We start from the raw sequence: 14,670 nt of genomic DNA on the forward strand, positions 1-14,670 counted from the left end.
AACCCTTGTGTTTTAATAGTATTGATAAATGTTGCTAAAAAAAAAGTAAGATATATAAATATTAACAGTAGTTATGAAATTTATGTAATTTAAATTTGATGTCTATTTAATTGATTTATTACTTTACAATGTTTATGTGGAAAAGTATAAGTACAATGTTTATGTGGAAAAGTATAAGTACAATGTTTACAATAGAGATAAAAGTATAAGTACAATGTTTACAATAAAGTATATGCTAATGCTATAAATTCAAGGTTCGTACCTATGCTTTCTTGCATGGGACGTTAGATGAGACCGTTTATATGCATCAACCGCCAGGTATGGCCGACAAGTCGAAGCCAAATCATGTATGGAAGTTGGAGAAAGCCCTTTACGGTCTCAAGCAGGCTCCAAGGGCCTGGAATGGTCGTTTCTCTTCGTACGTAGAACAACTGGGTTTTACAAAAAGCTCTAGCGATAATTCTCTTTTCATCTACAGCAAAGGGAAAAACATTGCCTATCTCTTCCTTTATGTCGATGACATACTGTTAACGGCATCGTCACCGGCTCTGCGTCAACATATAACAACCTTACTGAAGAAAGAATTTGAGATGTCCGACGACGGGAAACTCAAATACTTTCTTGGCATAAAGGTTGACTACAATGGCGATGGCATGCTCCTATCACAGACAGCTTACGCAAAAGACATTCTAATTCGTGCCTCAATGCAAGAATGCAACCCTGTAAGTACTCCAGTCGATCTCAAATCAAAGCTATCTCAAGACAGTGGCGACAAAGTTGATGATCCAACACTCTATCGGAGTCTCGCCGGCGCGCTCCAATACCTCACTCTAACACGTCCAGACATCCAGTACGCGGTGCAACAACTCTGTCTCTTCATGCATGACCCACGGGCCTCTCACCTCAATGCCTTAAAAAGGGTATTACGCTACCTAAAAGGCACCATTACAGACGGCTTACAGCTCTACAAATCCAGCACAACCACCCTCACTGCCTACACAGATGCAGATTGGGCTGGGTGTCCCGACACTCGACGTTCCACCTCCGGTTACTGCATTTTCTTGGGCAGCAACCTAGTATCTTGGTCATCAAAACGACAAGACACAGTTTCACGATCTAGTGCCGAAGCTGAATACAAAGGAGTTGCAAATGTCGTAGCTGAAACCTGCTGGATAAGGAACCTTCTTCTCGAACTCAAATTTCCTATTTCCACAGCCACATTGGTGTATTGCGACAACATAAGCGCAGTTTATCTCTCCACCAACCCGGTAAAGCACCAACGAACAAAACATGTAGAAATAGATATACATTTTGTTCGTGAGAAGGTCGCAATGGGTCAGGTCCGAGTTCTACATGTTCCATCCTCTTCTCAGTTCGCGGATATCTTCACTAAAGGTCTTCCAACGTCTCTCTTCAACGAATTCAAAACCAGTCTTTCCGTTAGAAGGCCCAACGATAAGACTGAGGGAGGGTGAAAGAATATGCTCAATGATATGTTCCTATATTCTAGGATCTCGTTACTTGACCATATCCCTTGTATAGTGGAACCGTAGAACAACCTTGTGTATATATTGATTGTATCGTGTTTATGTTGGATCAAGGAAATACATACAATTTCATTGATCGCTTTCATCCTCTTTCTTAGATCTCGCAATTCCACAAAGAGAGCTTTATCTCTATTCAAAGGAGTCTTTTACTTGTATCCTTCCCTTCTGTTAAAAACAGCCATTTTTTATTCTGGATGTTATTTCCTCTGATCGATCTAAAAGAGAACAATATCCATTGCATCTTTCTCCAAAATACGAACCTTGAATTTATAGCTTTAGCATGAAGCCCTAAGAGCCGTTGCAATCTCAAAAACTTGGATAAAGATTTGGTAAATAATTTGTTGGATTAAAAGTATTTCTGTGAAATATATACAATAATTAAAAACATAGATTAAAAATATTCCATTGGCAAAATCTTGTAAGTATTGTTGAAACAGAAGGGTACTTAAAAAAAACCCTTGTGTTTTAATAGTATTGATAAATGTTGCTAAAAAAAAAGTAAGATATATAAATATTAACAGTAGTTATGAAATTTATGTAATTTAAATTTGATGTCTATTTAATTGATTTATTACTTTACAATGTTTATGTGGAAAAGTATAAGTTCATATATGAAATTTGAAATATATTTTATAAATTTTATATAAAAGAATCATATTTAGACAATTGATCTATTTCATTTGAGTCGCGTTAGATTTTAATTTTAAAACTAAAAACAATTTGGGTTTATAAAGCTGACAACGACATTGAAAACTACTCACCGGAGCACCACAAGACATGGAGGCAGCGATATGTAAGACAGTATTGCCATTAACATCTACTTGCTGCAGAAGTTTTTGGCTGTTAATGCCCAGCCTCTCTGCCATGAAAATGAAGCCATCTACGTTTTTGTTTCGTGCAGCGAGATGAAAGACTGTCTCCTTCGATCGTGTGAGGGATCTGAAGAACAATGGAGCCTTTTCCAGGAACTCTTCTAGAACTACAACCGAGCCTATGAGGACCACCAGATGCAAAGGCGATAAACCGTTGGTGTTATGAGCTTTTTCTAATCCAACACAATAGTGAGCCACTGAGTTTATACAAATCACAAAAATGTTGGGCGTGCACAAATTTTTTTTTATCAATGAAATGACTGCCTAAACCCTAAACCCTAAACCCCTTCCGTGTAAACACCACAACCCTATCTATTCTCACCTATTTTACTTAGCTCTTGACCAAACCATCCAAAGATATAATATCTCTTTACAACGCCCCCTTTTTTAATTCTGCCCTGATCCTCTTCTCTAATCCAATTATGAAAACGAAATTATAGATTTGTAAATCATGTTTTGTGAACAGTGATTCCCTATTAACTAAAATCTGACCGACCCATAAAAACCCGACCTGACTTAATCAAAAAAGAAATCAAAATATGGGGAAAATTAAAATTAGGTTGGGATCGTCTCTCTTTCTCATGACCCGACATGACCCGACCTTCTGTAAATCTTCATGAAGGGGAGTAGAGACTCTTGAAAAGGCAGGCCGTGCTTTATTTCCCTACACCGGCCACATCTTTGGAGGAGATATTGTCGATTCAACCAACCAAAAGGTAAAACACACATCCACATGAAGCTTCTTTCAGGGGTTTGAAGAACAAGAGAAAAAGCTACAAACGGACAAGGAGAGAAAGGAGGATATTGGAAGCTTACGTCACGTACGGCACAGGAAAGGGTCAGTCCTCGAAGTCCTTGGGCACCAACATGGAAAAGAAGAAACTTCAGTGCAAGTAAATGTTGGGTAAGCCGAATATTAGATCCCCAAAACAAAGATCTTCGGATGTAACCCCCAACGCCGACTTGCTCTAAAAGAGAGGATAAGCTTTGACGAACCCTAGACAGAATCATATATAGGTCATCAAGAAGAAGGCGGACGACGAAAAGTAAAGAGGCAGCAACACTCCACTACTATCGCCAAGCCGAACCATATCTGGCACAATCCATCATCACTAACCCAAAGCATCATCTGTCGAGAGACCCTTCAACTCAGCAGACAAAACCAACTCCTCACCGCTGCATCAGAGGCGAGATGAACACCCGAGGGCCTTTTACGGTCCGTCGGAGAAGAGCCAGAGGAGATCCAGGAGGCATATCAGGGTGGTTATGCAAGGGAGAATAAGGGAAGGAGATGGTAATCAGAAAAAGAGGATCAGGAAAAGGGGGAGGGTGACCGGCCACCGAAGAAAAGATGACTTGAGATATGTTTTTTATGAGAGAGTAGTTTGGAGAGAGAGAAAGGGAACCTACACTATAATAACAAAAACTAAGTGCACAAGAAACTTACAAGTGGATCCACTTGATATGGCAAATTTGAGTTCATCGAGGCTGACAAAATGTTTCTTGTCCACAAATAATATGGCCGCCTCCGTGGAATGCTGCGGCAAACTAAATGGAGGGGGAGTTTGGTAGTTGTTCCTCGCGGAACACGTTTCCGATCCAAACTCTAACAAAGTCCTAATTGTGTTTACGTCTCCAAGGAGAGCAGCGAGATGCAACGGTGTGTTTCTTGCAGAAAAAGATGAGAGAAGGTTTCAGCTCAATAATCTTTGAGACAGTTATCCATGCCCATGCTTCGAAGCCATGCGCAACACCTTGCTGTTGTTTTGTTCCACGTTTATCTCCTCCAGCCACGATTATCTTTCTTCGACCAACCCCAGAAAAGCTGGAATGTCATTCTGAATGATCGCATTGAAGATGGGCTGCATCTTTCCTCAAGAACGCTTAGTAGCTAAAGCAAAAGTTTAATCAGCATAGACTATAAGAGTTGACGTCTTACAATGACAAAAATAGATAAATCCGAATTGACATTCAATCTGGCTTCTGGTGTGATGTTGAAACTTCATTTTTCTTGACGTTCTGACCAATATTTCCACAATAGCCATCTACTTTCAGACTAAAACGCGTTAATATTCAAACACGTTAATTTCACTTGCTTTTTTTTTCTTTCTTTGTCTTTTCCACGAAAAATAGTTCATCTTCATACATTTTTGACGTGACAGAAATAAAATTGAAATCTTAAGATAGCCAAATGATGTTTACAAGTGAAAAATATGCTACATTCGATCTGACTAAACAGACCTTACTGGCCAATACCCAAAAAAAACTAATTTTGTGTATCAGACTTGTTTAGTTAAACCGACCTTTGTTAAACAAAACCTTGAGTCAGCAATAACCCTCAAACTCGAATTAATCCTAGACGAGAAGAATTGCGTATAGGAATGCCCAACCACCCTTGTGTATGGAAACCGTCGGATGATGATTATTGGCTTATTGCATGGGCCATACAAAGAAGAGTGAATGTGTGAAATATACCTAATTAAGGTCTAAATTAGTTGAATGCCCATAATTATAGATAACCAAAAAAAAAAAAAAAATTTGACACTGTGCGGACGAAAATACCTTCACTACAAGAAAACAGCGGTATTCTGACGGACATTCCGACGGAAAATGAAATCCTCGAAATATCCCGAGGAATTTCCGAGGAAATTCCGACGAAATTCCGAGGAAACACAAAATTTGGTTTCCTCGAAATATACCGACGGAATTCCGAGGAAATACTAATCCGTCGGAATATTCTTATGGAATACCGAGGAAAAACGTATTCCTCGGAAAAAACCGATGAATTCCGAGGATATATTATAGCCGTTAGAGAGCCGTTGGGGGATTTTAAAAATTCCGAGGAAATTCCGACGAACTAGCCGTTGGCGTCGGAATTTCCTCGGGCTGTCGGTAGGATTTCAACTATAAATACAAGCACCCCTCTTCCTCTTCATTCACTCCATATCTTCATCCTCCCTCTTACTCTCTTTACACACGAATTTGATTCATAAAAAACATGTCTTCTTCAAATTATTTTCGTTCTTGGATCGATCGACCTCATTTGGATCCGAACACGAGATTGCTTACGGAAGAATACCAACGAGGTATAACCGAATTCATGGGGTTAGTTCACCGACAACCGGAAGCAAAAACATGTATGTTAAGATGTCCTTGCTCTAATTGAAAAAATAGAAAGGTTATTAAAGAGTGGGATGTTTGGACTCATCTATATTTGAGTGGGTTTACACGAAGTTACAAAATTTGGTATCATCATGGGGAAACTGATTATGAACATGATAGTACAAAATTTGGTATCATCATGGGGAAACTGATTATGAACATGGTAGTACTAGCGAACCTCAGCCAGCGGTTAGATTAGAAGAACCAATTAGAACGGATGTAGATTATGGTGTAGGTACTGAGCAGATGGTAAATGATCATTTTAGAGGGGAAGATTTACCCAATGCACAAGCTAGGAGATTTTATGATATGTTGGATGCTGGAAAGCAACCATTGTACGAAGGTTGCAGAGATGGTCATTCAGCTTTATCATCTGCTACAAGATTGATGGGCATTAAAACAGATTATAATTTGGTTGAAGACTGTGTGGATGCGATTGCTGATTTTGTAAAAGGTATTCTACCCGAGGATAATGTAGCTCCTGGTTCATACTACGAGGTTCAGAAACTCGTACATGGTCTTGGTTTATCGTATCAGGTAATAGATGTATGCAGCGACAACTGCATGATTTATTGGAGGGTGGATGAACAGCGGGTTACATGCAAATTTTGTGGAAAGCCTCGTTATAAAGATACGAGTGGAAGAGTTCCAGTGCTATATAAAAGGATGTGGTATTTGCCTTTGACAGAAAGGTTGCAGAGGTTGTATCTGTCTGAACGCACAGCGCAACCAATGAGATGGCATGCGGAGCACTCAACAGATGGTGAGATCAGACATCCTTCAGATGCAAAAGCGTGGAAACATTTCCAATCAAACTATTCTGACTTTGCTTATGAGAGAAGAAATGTCTACCTTGGATTATGTACTGATGGTTTCAGTCCGTTTGGCAAGAGTGGAAGACAGTATTCTCTATTAGGCCTGGGCATTTTACCCGGACCCGAAGACCCGAACCGGAACCGACCCGAAAATACAGGTTCGGGTCCGGGTCCGGGTCCATGCTAATTACCTATTGGGTCTTTTTTTTTTTGACCCGCGGGTCTCGGTTCGGGTCCGGATCCTACCCGAGACCCGTTCGGGCACCCGAAGTACCCGTAAATAATTGTATATACTAGGTATATTTGGGTGATTGGGTATATTTTTGGTATTTCGGATTTTTTTTTAAAGTTTCGGGTTTGGATTTTCGGGTATAATTGTAGGTTTTTGGTGAAATTTTAGATTTTTAGAAAATATAATTTGGGTATTCGGGTAAAATTCGGGTATGTTTTGGGTTTTCGGGTCTGATTTTGGATAAATTTTTGGGTATTTTTGCGGTTCTTCGGGTATTTTTAGAGTTTTCGGGTCCAGTTCGGGTACTTCGGGTCTATTTCGGGTCCTAAATACCCGAACCGACCCGGATCCGAAATATACCCGAAAATTTTGGGTATTTTATGGGTATTGAAATTATAGACCCGAACCGACCCGAACCCGACAAGACCCGACCCGGAACCGACCCGAAAAGTTATAGGTACCTATATGGGTCTAAATTGCTAGGACCCGAAGGACCCGGACCCGACAATACCCGACCCGAACCCGACCCAAAGACCCGGATGCCCAGGCCTATTCTCTATGGCCCGTCATTCTTACACCATACAACCTACCCCCAAACTTGTGCTTGCGACGAGATTTTTTGTTTCTCTCGATTCTCGTTCCCGGACCAGAGCATCCTAAGAGATCACTTGATGTGTTTCTTCAGCCACTAATATATGAGTTGCAACAACTATGGGCTCAAGGTGCTGAAACATACGATGTTTCGTGTAAAGAAAACTTTCAAATGCGGGCAGTACTAATGTGGACAATAAGTGATTTTCCAGCATATGGTATGTTATCTGGATGGACAACGCATGGAAGGCTATCATGTCCATATTGTCAAGATAACATGATATTCCGTATTTTTAACGGTTTTAAACTCGTTTTGGAGCAATTAAATTGTCGGTTTTAATTAATGTTTTGGTCTATTTGATGTGTTTTGGTGTTCTTAAGTGTAATATGCAGGTTACTAGATAGCTTGAAAGAAAAGAACGCATTCGGGATTTATTCAGAAGCAAGATAGACCGAACAATGGACCGAATGAAGTATTGATCGCACAGGACGTGGGATCGACCGATCCGGTCAATGTGGATCGACCGATCCTATGCTTTCATGCACTAGATCGACCGATCCGGTCTATGTGGATCGACCGATCTCAGGCTCTACGGGCTCCACACGCACAAACGAGCTTTTCACTCCTTTTTACCCACTCCCCTCAATAATGGAGAAAAGAACTCGACCTTTGAGACTCAGAAAAGACCAGGGGCGACCAAGGAGGAGATTTACAAGTTCTAGAGAGAAGATTTGAGTGTTTTGTACTTGTTTTGGTGTGATTTGTGAAGATTTGTAAAGGAGTTCATCTCAAAACCATTTGGAGAAGATCTTCTGAACCTTTACTCTGTTTTAATACAATCTTATCATGTTTTCTTCATCAAAATCGTTTTGTTCTTGCTTAGTTATGTGTGAGTAGTCATCTAGTTGGGTTTAGGGGTTCTCATAGGGGATTTCTTGATGTTTTGATCCATAAAACGTGTGTAGACTAACGGATTACGTTTTGGTTCTTCATCTAATGGATTTCTTACTGCTTGAACTGAATTGATCACTTAGTTCATGATTTCAGATTGTTTGATGCACCGAAAGTGATTGTTTGAACTTCCGAAAATACTTTAGATGAGCAAAGTGTCCTTAACCCTCGGAAGTTGATGTTATTGCGCTTTGTGAACATATTGAACCTGTTCTTAATGCTTGTTTAGAAATTGAAACTCAGCGGAAGTTAGTGTGGAGATTTCTATAACATAGAGAATTAGCGCTACGGAAGTAGGTTAATTCTAATATCGTGTTTGAGTTCTAGACGGTTCTTAATATATCCCTGTGTCTGCCATTAATTGTATCTTAATAAAAAGAAATCCCTGAGAAATTCCCAATGCCCAACGTTTGTTTTAAAATAGTTTTCAAATCGTTTAAATCATCTTTTTACAGCTTGTTTATGTTTTGTGACACCTAAGAAAATTAAATAAAAACCATCAAAAATATATCTTGATTCGCTGTAGCTATTAACTTGTCTGCAACTCTACGTGTGATCATCGGTCCCTGTGGATTCGATCCCGCATTACTACTGCGTACTTTACTGTGCACTTGCAGTTAGATAATCGGGTTAAAACTCGACACATCAAGTTTTTGGCGCCGTTGCCGGGGACCATTTGGTCACCCTAGAGTTAATGATCAGTTTAAGACTATAGCATTTTCTTTATTTTGTCTAATGTTTCTGTCTTTCTCTTTCTGTTTGTGTTTTCAGGTGAATGAGCGGATTTCATACTAGAAGCAAAGGATCATCGAATTTAATACCTTTGGAGTTAGAGCTCGGCCGCCTAGAGAGACAAGTGAAAAAGAAAAGACTTGAGTCCGCTGAAGAGGTTGAAATGGCTGAACACCAAGAAGACCAATTTCAGGACAACCCGCAAAATCCAATTCCTGTAAATGAACGAGAAGGCAACAATGCTGGTGATAATCAGCAGGCTGGTGTAGCTGCAAGACAACAGGCTGGAGACTATGGCATGCCTAGGATGACGCTTGCACATTATGATACACCAGATGCATTCTATGCCGATCGTTCTGGGATTCGCCCACCTCCCATTGAGAGAAGAGACTTTGAGATCAAGACTGGTCTCATTAATTTGGTGGAGAAAAATCCGTTTCATGGAAACCCGTCTGAGGACCCGATGTATCACTTGGAGCATTTTGAGCGAGTCTGTGACACCAGCAGACATAATGGAGTTCCTCAAGGCGCTTTGAAATGCAGGTTGTTCCCGTTTTCCTTAGCTGATAAAGCTATCAGATGGTTAAAGTCCATCCCTCCAGGATCTCTTACTACATGGGAAGAGACAAGAGCTGCTTTTCTACAGCATTTCTTCACCAAGTCAAGGTCCACATATCTGAGAAGCAGAATTGGAAGCTTTCAGCAGCTTGATTCAGAAAGCTTTCATGAGGCTTGGGAGCGTTTCAAGGAGTACACACAGGACTGCCCTCACCATGGTTACACTGATGTGAGCTTGCTGAACATTTTCTATAATGGAGTTCATGAAGAGAGTCAAGATGCCATGGACACAGCAAGTAATGGTGATTTCATGACCAAGACTGTTGAAGAAGCTTACACCTTGCTGAACAACCTGTCATCCAGCAAAGCAAACCGCAAGTCAAGGTTTGACACCAGCCAGAAGGGTGTTGGTTATGAATCCAAGAAGATAGATGAGTTGAATGCCAAGATTGAGATGCTTCTAAAGAGAGATCAGAAATCTGTGAAATTTGTGGAGGAGCAAGGCTATCGTTCTTCACAAGAAACTGTTGGTGATGATTCAGATGATATGCAAGCTGATGTGAACTACATTGGTGGTCAAGGAAACTACAACAGAGGCTACAATCAGAACCTTGGATGGAATCAAAATCAGCAAAATAATCTGTCTTACCGGAGCAACAATGTGGAGAATCCACAACATCAGTCCTACCCTCAGGCAGGAAACAGGCAGAACCAGAATCAGAACCAGAGTGTGTTCAACCAAGGATTTCAGAACAGAAATCAATATCAGGGGAACAACTCGGGCAACTCAGGATTTCAGCAAAGGCAGCAGTACAACAACTATCAGAATCAAGGAAATGCCTCTTCGTCACAGCCTTCTCAGGATAACGAAATTAAGAAGATGCTGCAAATGGTGCTAGAAGGTCAGAAGAATAGCACTGCAGAGATAAACACCAAGGTGGATAACATGTATGGAGAGCTTAATGGGAAGTTCGAAGCTTTGAACACCCATTTGAAAGTTTTGGAAAAGCAAGTTGCTCAAACCGCCTCCAGCAGCAGAACAGCACCTGGATTTCTACCAGGGAAGTCAGAGACGAATCCCAAGGAGTTTGTGAATGCTATAACACTTAGGAGTGGAAAAACGATTGAGGAATCGAAAGAGAAAGAGATCGACCGATCTCAAGAACAGATCGACCGATCCAAGGGGAAGGAGATCGACCGATCCGGTCCATCTGGATCGACCGATCCCGTGTCGACGAAGCCAAATTCCTCTGAACCTGAAGAGGTGTATGTGGCGCCTCCTGCTTATGTTCCTAAGGCTCCATACCCATCCAGACCAAGGCAGAAGATCAAAGAACGTGAGTACGAGAAGCTAAAGAACCTTGTTGGGGAGTTACATGTGAGATTGCCATTCGTTGAAGCGGTGAAGATGGTACCTTCTCTTAAAAGGTACATGAAGGAGATTCTTACCGATAAGATGAGCCTAGAGCGTGGTGTGTTGATGCTCAATGAGGAATGTAGCGCAGTTCTACAAAATGTCATGCCTAAAAAGCGTGAAGATCCCGGAGCATTTGTTCTACCATGCCGCATTGGATCACTTACCTTTGAGAAGAGTCTCTGCGATCTGGGTTCAGGAGTGAGCCTAATGCCTTTCTCTGTCTCTGAGAGGCTAGGCATGACGAACTACAAACCTACAAGGATCTCCTTGGTCCTTGCTGACCGATCAGTGCGAAGACCAGTCGGTGTACTAGAGAACATCCCTGTTGGTGTTGGAAAGGGATACGTGCTTACCGATTTTGTAGTTCTGGAGCTGGAAGAGGAACCTAAAGATCCTCTCATTTTGGGCAGACCGTTTTTAGCTACTGCTGGAGCCATGATTGATGTACAGAATGGGCATATAGACTTACGTCTAGGAGACATGGCGATGAGATACAATGTGGAGAAGGTGCTGAAAAATCCGACTATTGATGGACAGACTTTCTGGGTTGATACATTGACTGAACTGGTGGAGGAAATGGATGAAGAGTTGCACACTGATGATCCTCTACAAGTCGCATTGACCCAAAGGGAGAGTGAGTTCGGGTTCATGAACCAAGAAGTGGTTGGATTTTCTGAGATTTTGGATTCAGCCTCACCGATTGAGAAGCATGTCGCCTATGTCAGCCTTGAAGACTCAGGCACCGATAAAACCGTCAAACCGTCATCCTCCCAACCAGATTGGAGTGAGGAGAATGCTCCAAAGGTGGAACTTAAAGCCCTCCCAGCTGGGCTGAGGTATGCATTCTTGGGACCGAATTCCACATATCCTGTTATTATTTGTGCTAACCTGAATAATGTGGAGACCGCTTTGCTTCTTTCAAAATTGCGAAAGTATAGAAAAGCATTGGGGTACTCTTTGGATGATATTACAGGTATTTCTCCAGATCTTTGCATGCACAAGATTCACTTGGAGGATGAGTCAAAGACGTCCATAGAGCACCAGCGAAGACTGAATCCCAAACTGATGGAAGTTGTGAAAAAGGAGATTCTAAAGCTGTTGAGTGCAGGGGTGATCTACCCAATTTCAGACAGCACTTGGGTGAGCCCGGTTCATGTGGTTCCTAAGAAGGGTGGCATCACTGTCATCACAAATGAGAAGGCTGAGCTGATTCCTACCAGAACAGTCACAGGGCATAGGATGTGCATTGACTACAGGAAGCTAAACTCAGCCACAAGGAAGGACCACTTCCCACTTCCTTTCATTGACCAGATGCTGGAAAGACTAGCCAACCACCCCTACTACTGTTTTCTCGATGGCTACTCCGGGTTCTTTCAGATACCCATTCATCCAGACGACCAAGAGAAGACAACATTCACCTGCCCATACGGTACTTTTGCCTACAGGAGAATGCCCTTCGGATTGTGCAATGCTCCTGCAACTTTCCAGAGATGCATGATGTCGATCTTTACTGATCTTATTGAGGACATTATGGAGGTTTTTATGGACGATTTCTCAGTCTACGGTTCTTCATTTAGCGACTGCCTTGCTAATCTGTGCAAGGTGCTGGAAAGATGTGAGGAGAAGAACTTGGTGCTAAATTGGGAGAAGTGTCATTTCATGGTGAAAGATGGCATTGTTTTGGGTCACAGGATATCAGAGCAGGGTATCGAGGTTGACAAAGCAAAGATTGAAGTTATGACCAGCCTACAGCCTCCCAGGACAGTGAGGGATATTCGGAGTTTTCTGGGACATGCCGGTTTCTACAGGAGGTTTATCAAAGACTTCTCTATGATAGCGAGGCCACTCACCCGTCTGCTGTGCAAAGAAGCGAAGTTTGTTTTTGATGCTGACTGCCTCGCTGCGTTTCAGATTCTCAAGAAGTCTCTAGTCAGTGCTCCCATTGTGCAGCCACCAGATTGGGACTTGCCATTTGAAATAATGTGTGACGCAAGTGATTACGCGATTGGAGCTGTTTTGGGGCAGAGAAAAGACAAGAAACTCCATGTGATCTATTATGCCAGCCGAACGCTTGATGATGCTCAAATCAAGTATGCTACCACTGAGAAGGAGTTGCTGGCAGTAGTTTATGCTTTCGAGAAGTTCAGGTCCTATTTGGTGGGCTCGAAAGTAATTGTGCACACAGATCATGCAGCCTTGAAGTACCTGATGACGAAAAAAGATGCTAAACCGAGACTCTTAAGGTGGATCTTACTCCTACAGGAGTTTGATATTGAGATCAGAGACAAGAGAGGAGCAGAAAATGGAGTGGCAGATCATCTTTCCCGAATGAGAGTGGAAGCTGAAACACCACTGGATGATACATTACCCGAGGAGAATGTCTATGTGATCACCTTGCTGGAGGATGAGTATTTGGATCAGGCTGATTGCTGTGCCATGAGACAAATTCAGGATGATCTCCCATGGTTTGCAGACTTTGCAAACTACCTATGTGCTGGAATTGAACCACCGAACCTGAAGGGATATGAGAGGAAGAAGTTCATGAGAGATGTGAACCACTATTACTGGGATGATCCCTTCCTCTACAAGAGATGCTCAGATGGTTTATTCAGGAGATGCGTTCTGGAGAATGAGATGCAAGGGATTCTTTTCCACTGCCACAGCTCAGAATACGCAGGCCATTTTGCAACATTCAAGACGGTTTCTAAGGTCCTGCAGGCTGGTTACTGGTGGCCTACACTTTTCAGAGACGCCCATGAGTTTGTCTCAAAGTGTGATGCATGTCAGCGGAAGGGTAACATCAGTAAGAGAAATGAGATGCCCCAAAATTTCATCCTTGAAGTTGAAGTTTTTGATGTATGGGGAATTGATTTTATGGGCCCTTTCCCATCTTCTTATGGAAATGAGTACATCTTGGTTGCGGTTGATTATGTCTCCAAGTGGGTGGAAGCAGTAGCCAGCAAGACAAATGACTCTAGTGTTGTCAAGAAAATGTTCAAGACAGTCATTTTTCCAAGATTCGGGATCCCGAGAGTGGTTATTAGTGATGGAGGCTCTCACTTCATCAACAAGACGTTCGATAAACTGCTGAAGAAACATGGAGTAAAGCATAAGGTAGCTACACCTTATCATCCTCAGACAAGTGGGCAGGTTGAAATATCGAACCGAGAAATCAAGGGGATTTTGGAGAAGGCTGTAGGCAAAACAAGGAAAGACTGGGCTGTGAAGCTTGATGACGCCTTATGGGCGTATAGAACCGCCTACAAGACTCCCTTGGGCACCACTCCTTTTAATCTGGTCTATGGAAAGTCTTGTCACCTACCTGTGGAATTGGAGTACAGTGGTTTTTGGGCAACGAAGTTGATGAACTTCGACATTAAAACCGCTGCAGAAAGGAGGATGGTTCAGTTGAACGAGCTGGACGAGATTCGGTTGAACGCCTATGAGAACACCAAAATCTACAAGGAAAGAACTAAGGCGTGGCATGACAGAAAGATAATCCCGAGAGACTTCGCTGCTGGAGACAAAGTCCTTCTGTTCAACTCTAGACTCAAGCTATTTCCTGGAAAGCTTAAGTCTCGTTGGTCCGGACCTTTCACCATCACAGAGGTTAGACCTTATGGAGCTGTTGTCTTGGAAGACAATGGGAGGAAATTCACCGTCAATGGGCAGAGGCTAAAACCTTACTTCACAGATGCAAAACCCGAAGAAGGAACCAACATTCCTTTATCGGAACCTGATCTCGCCTAAGGACAACAAAATAGTCAGGCTCGCGACTTTAAACAAGCGCTG

At 42.0% G+C, this 14,670-nt stretch overlaps 1 protein-coding gene, 1 long non-coding RNA gene and 1 other non-coding gene across 3 annotated transcripts; 1 reads left to right on the forward strand and 2 right to left on the reverse strand.

Annotated features, from left to right (window-relative positions):
• Positions 1-320: 320 nt before the first annotated feature.
• On the forward strand, positions 321-1,475 carry LOC125586153 (uncharacterized mitochondrial protein AtMg00810-like). Its single transcript, XM_048755971.1, has one exon. It carries the CDS (start codon positions 321-323, stop codon positions 1,473-1,475), a length of 1,155 nt encoding a protein of 384 aa, XP_048611928.1.
• Positions 1,476-1,675: 200 nt separating this feature from the next.
• Positions 1,676-2,489, reverse strand: LOC125586353. The gene is made up of 2 exons (XR_007322845.1): positions 2,309-2,489; positions 1,676-1,712 (listed from the first exon to the last, which is right to left on the reverse strand). It is a non-coding gene; the product is annotated as an uncharacterized LOC125586353 (long non-coding RNA).
• Positions 2,490-9,576: 7,087 nt separating this feature from the next.
• Positions 9,577-9,683, reverse strand: LOC125586690. The gene has a single exon (XR_007323226.1). It is a non-coding gene; the product is annotated as a small nucleolar RNA R71 (small nucleolar RNA).
• Positions 9,684-14,670: the final 4,987 nt, after the last annotated feature.

The sequence above is a fragment of the Brassica napus genome, chromosome C4 (assembly GCF_020379485.1).
Source record: "Brassica napus cultivar Da-Ae chromosome C4, Da-Ae, whole genome shotgun sequence".
NCBI classification, from domain to species: domain Eukaryota; kingdom Viridiplantae; phylum Streptophyta; class Magnoliopsida; order Brassicales; family Brassicaceae; genus Brassica; species Brassica napus.

What these genes read in the sequence shown, in the direction of transcription:
- LOC125586153 (XM_048755971.1), top strand. Translation starts at nt 321, where the DNA reads ATGGCCGACAAGTCGAAGCCAAATCATGTATGGAAGTTGGAGAAAGCC.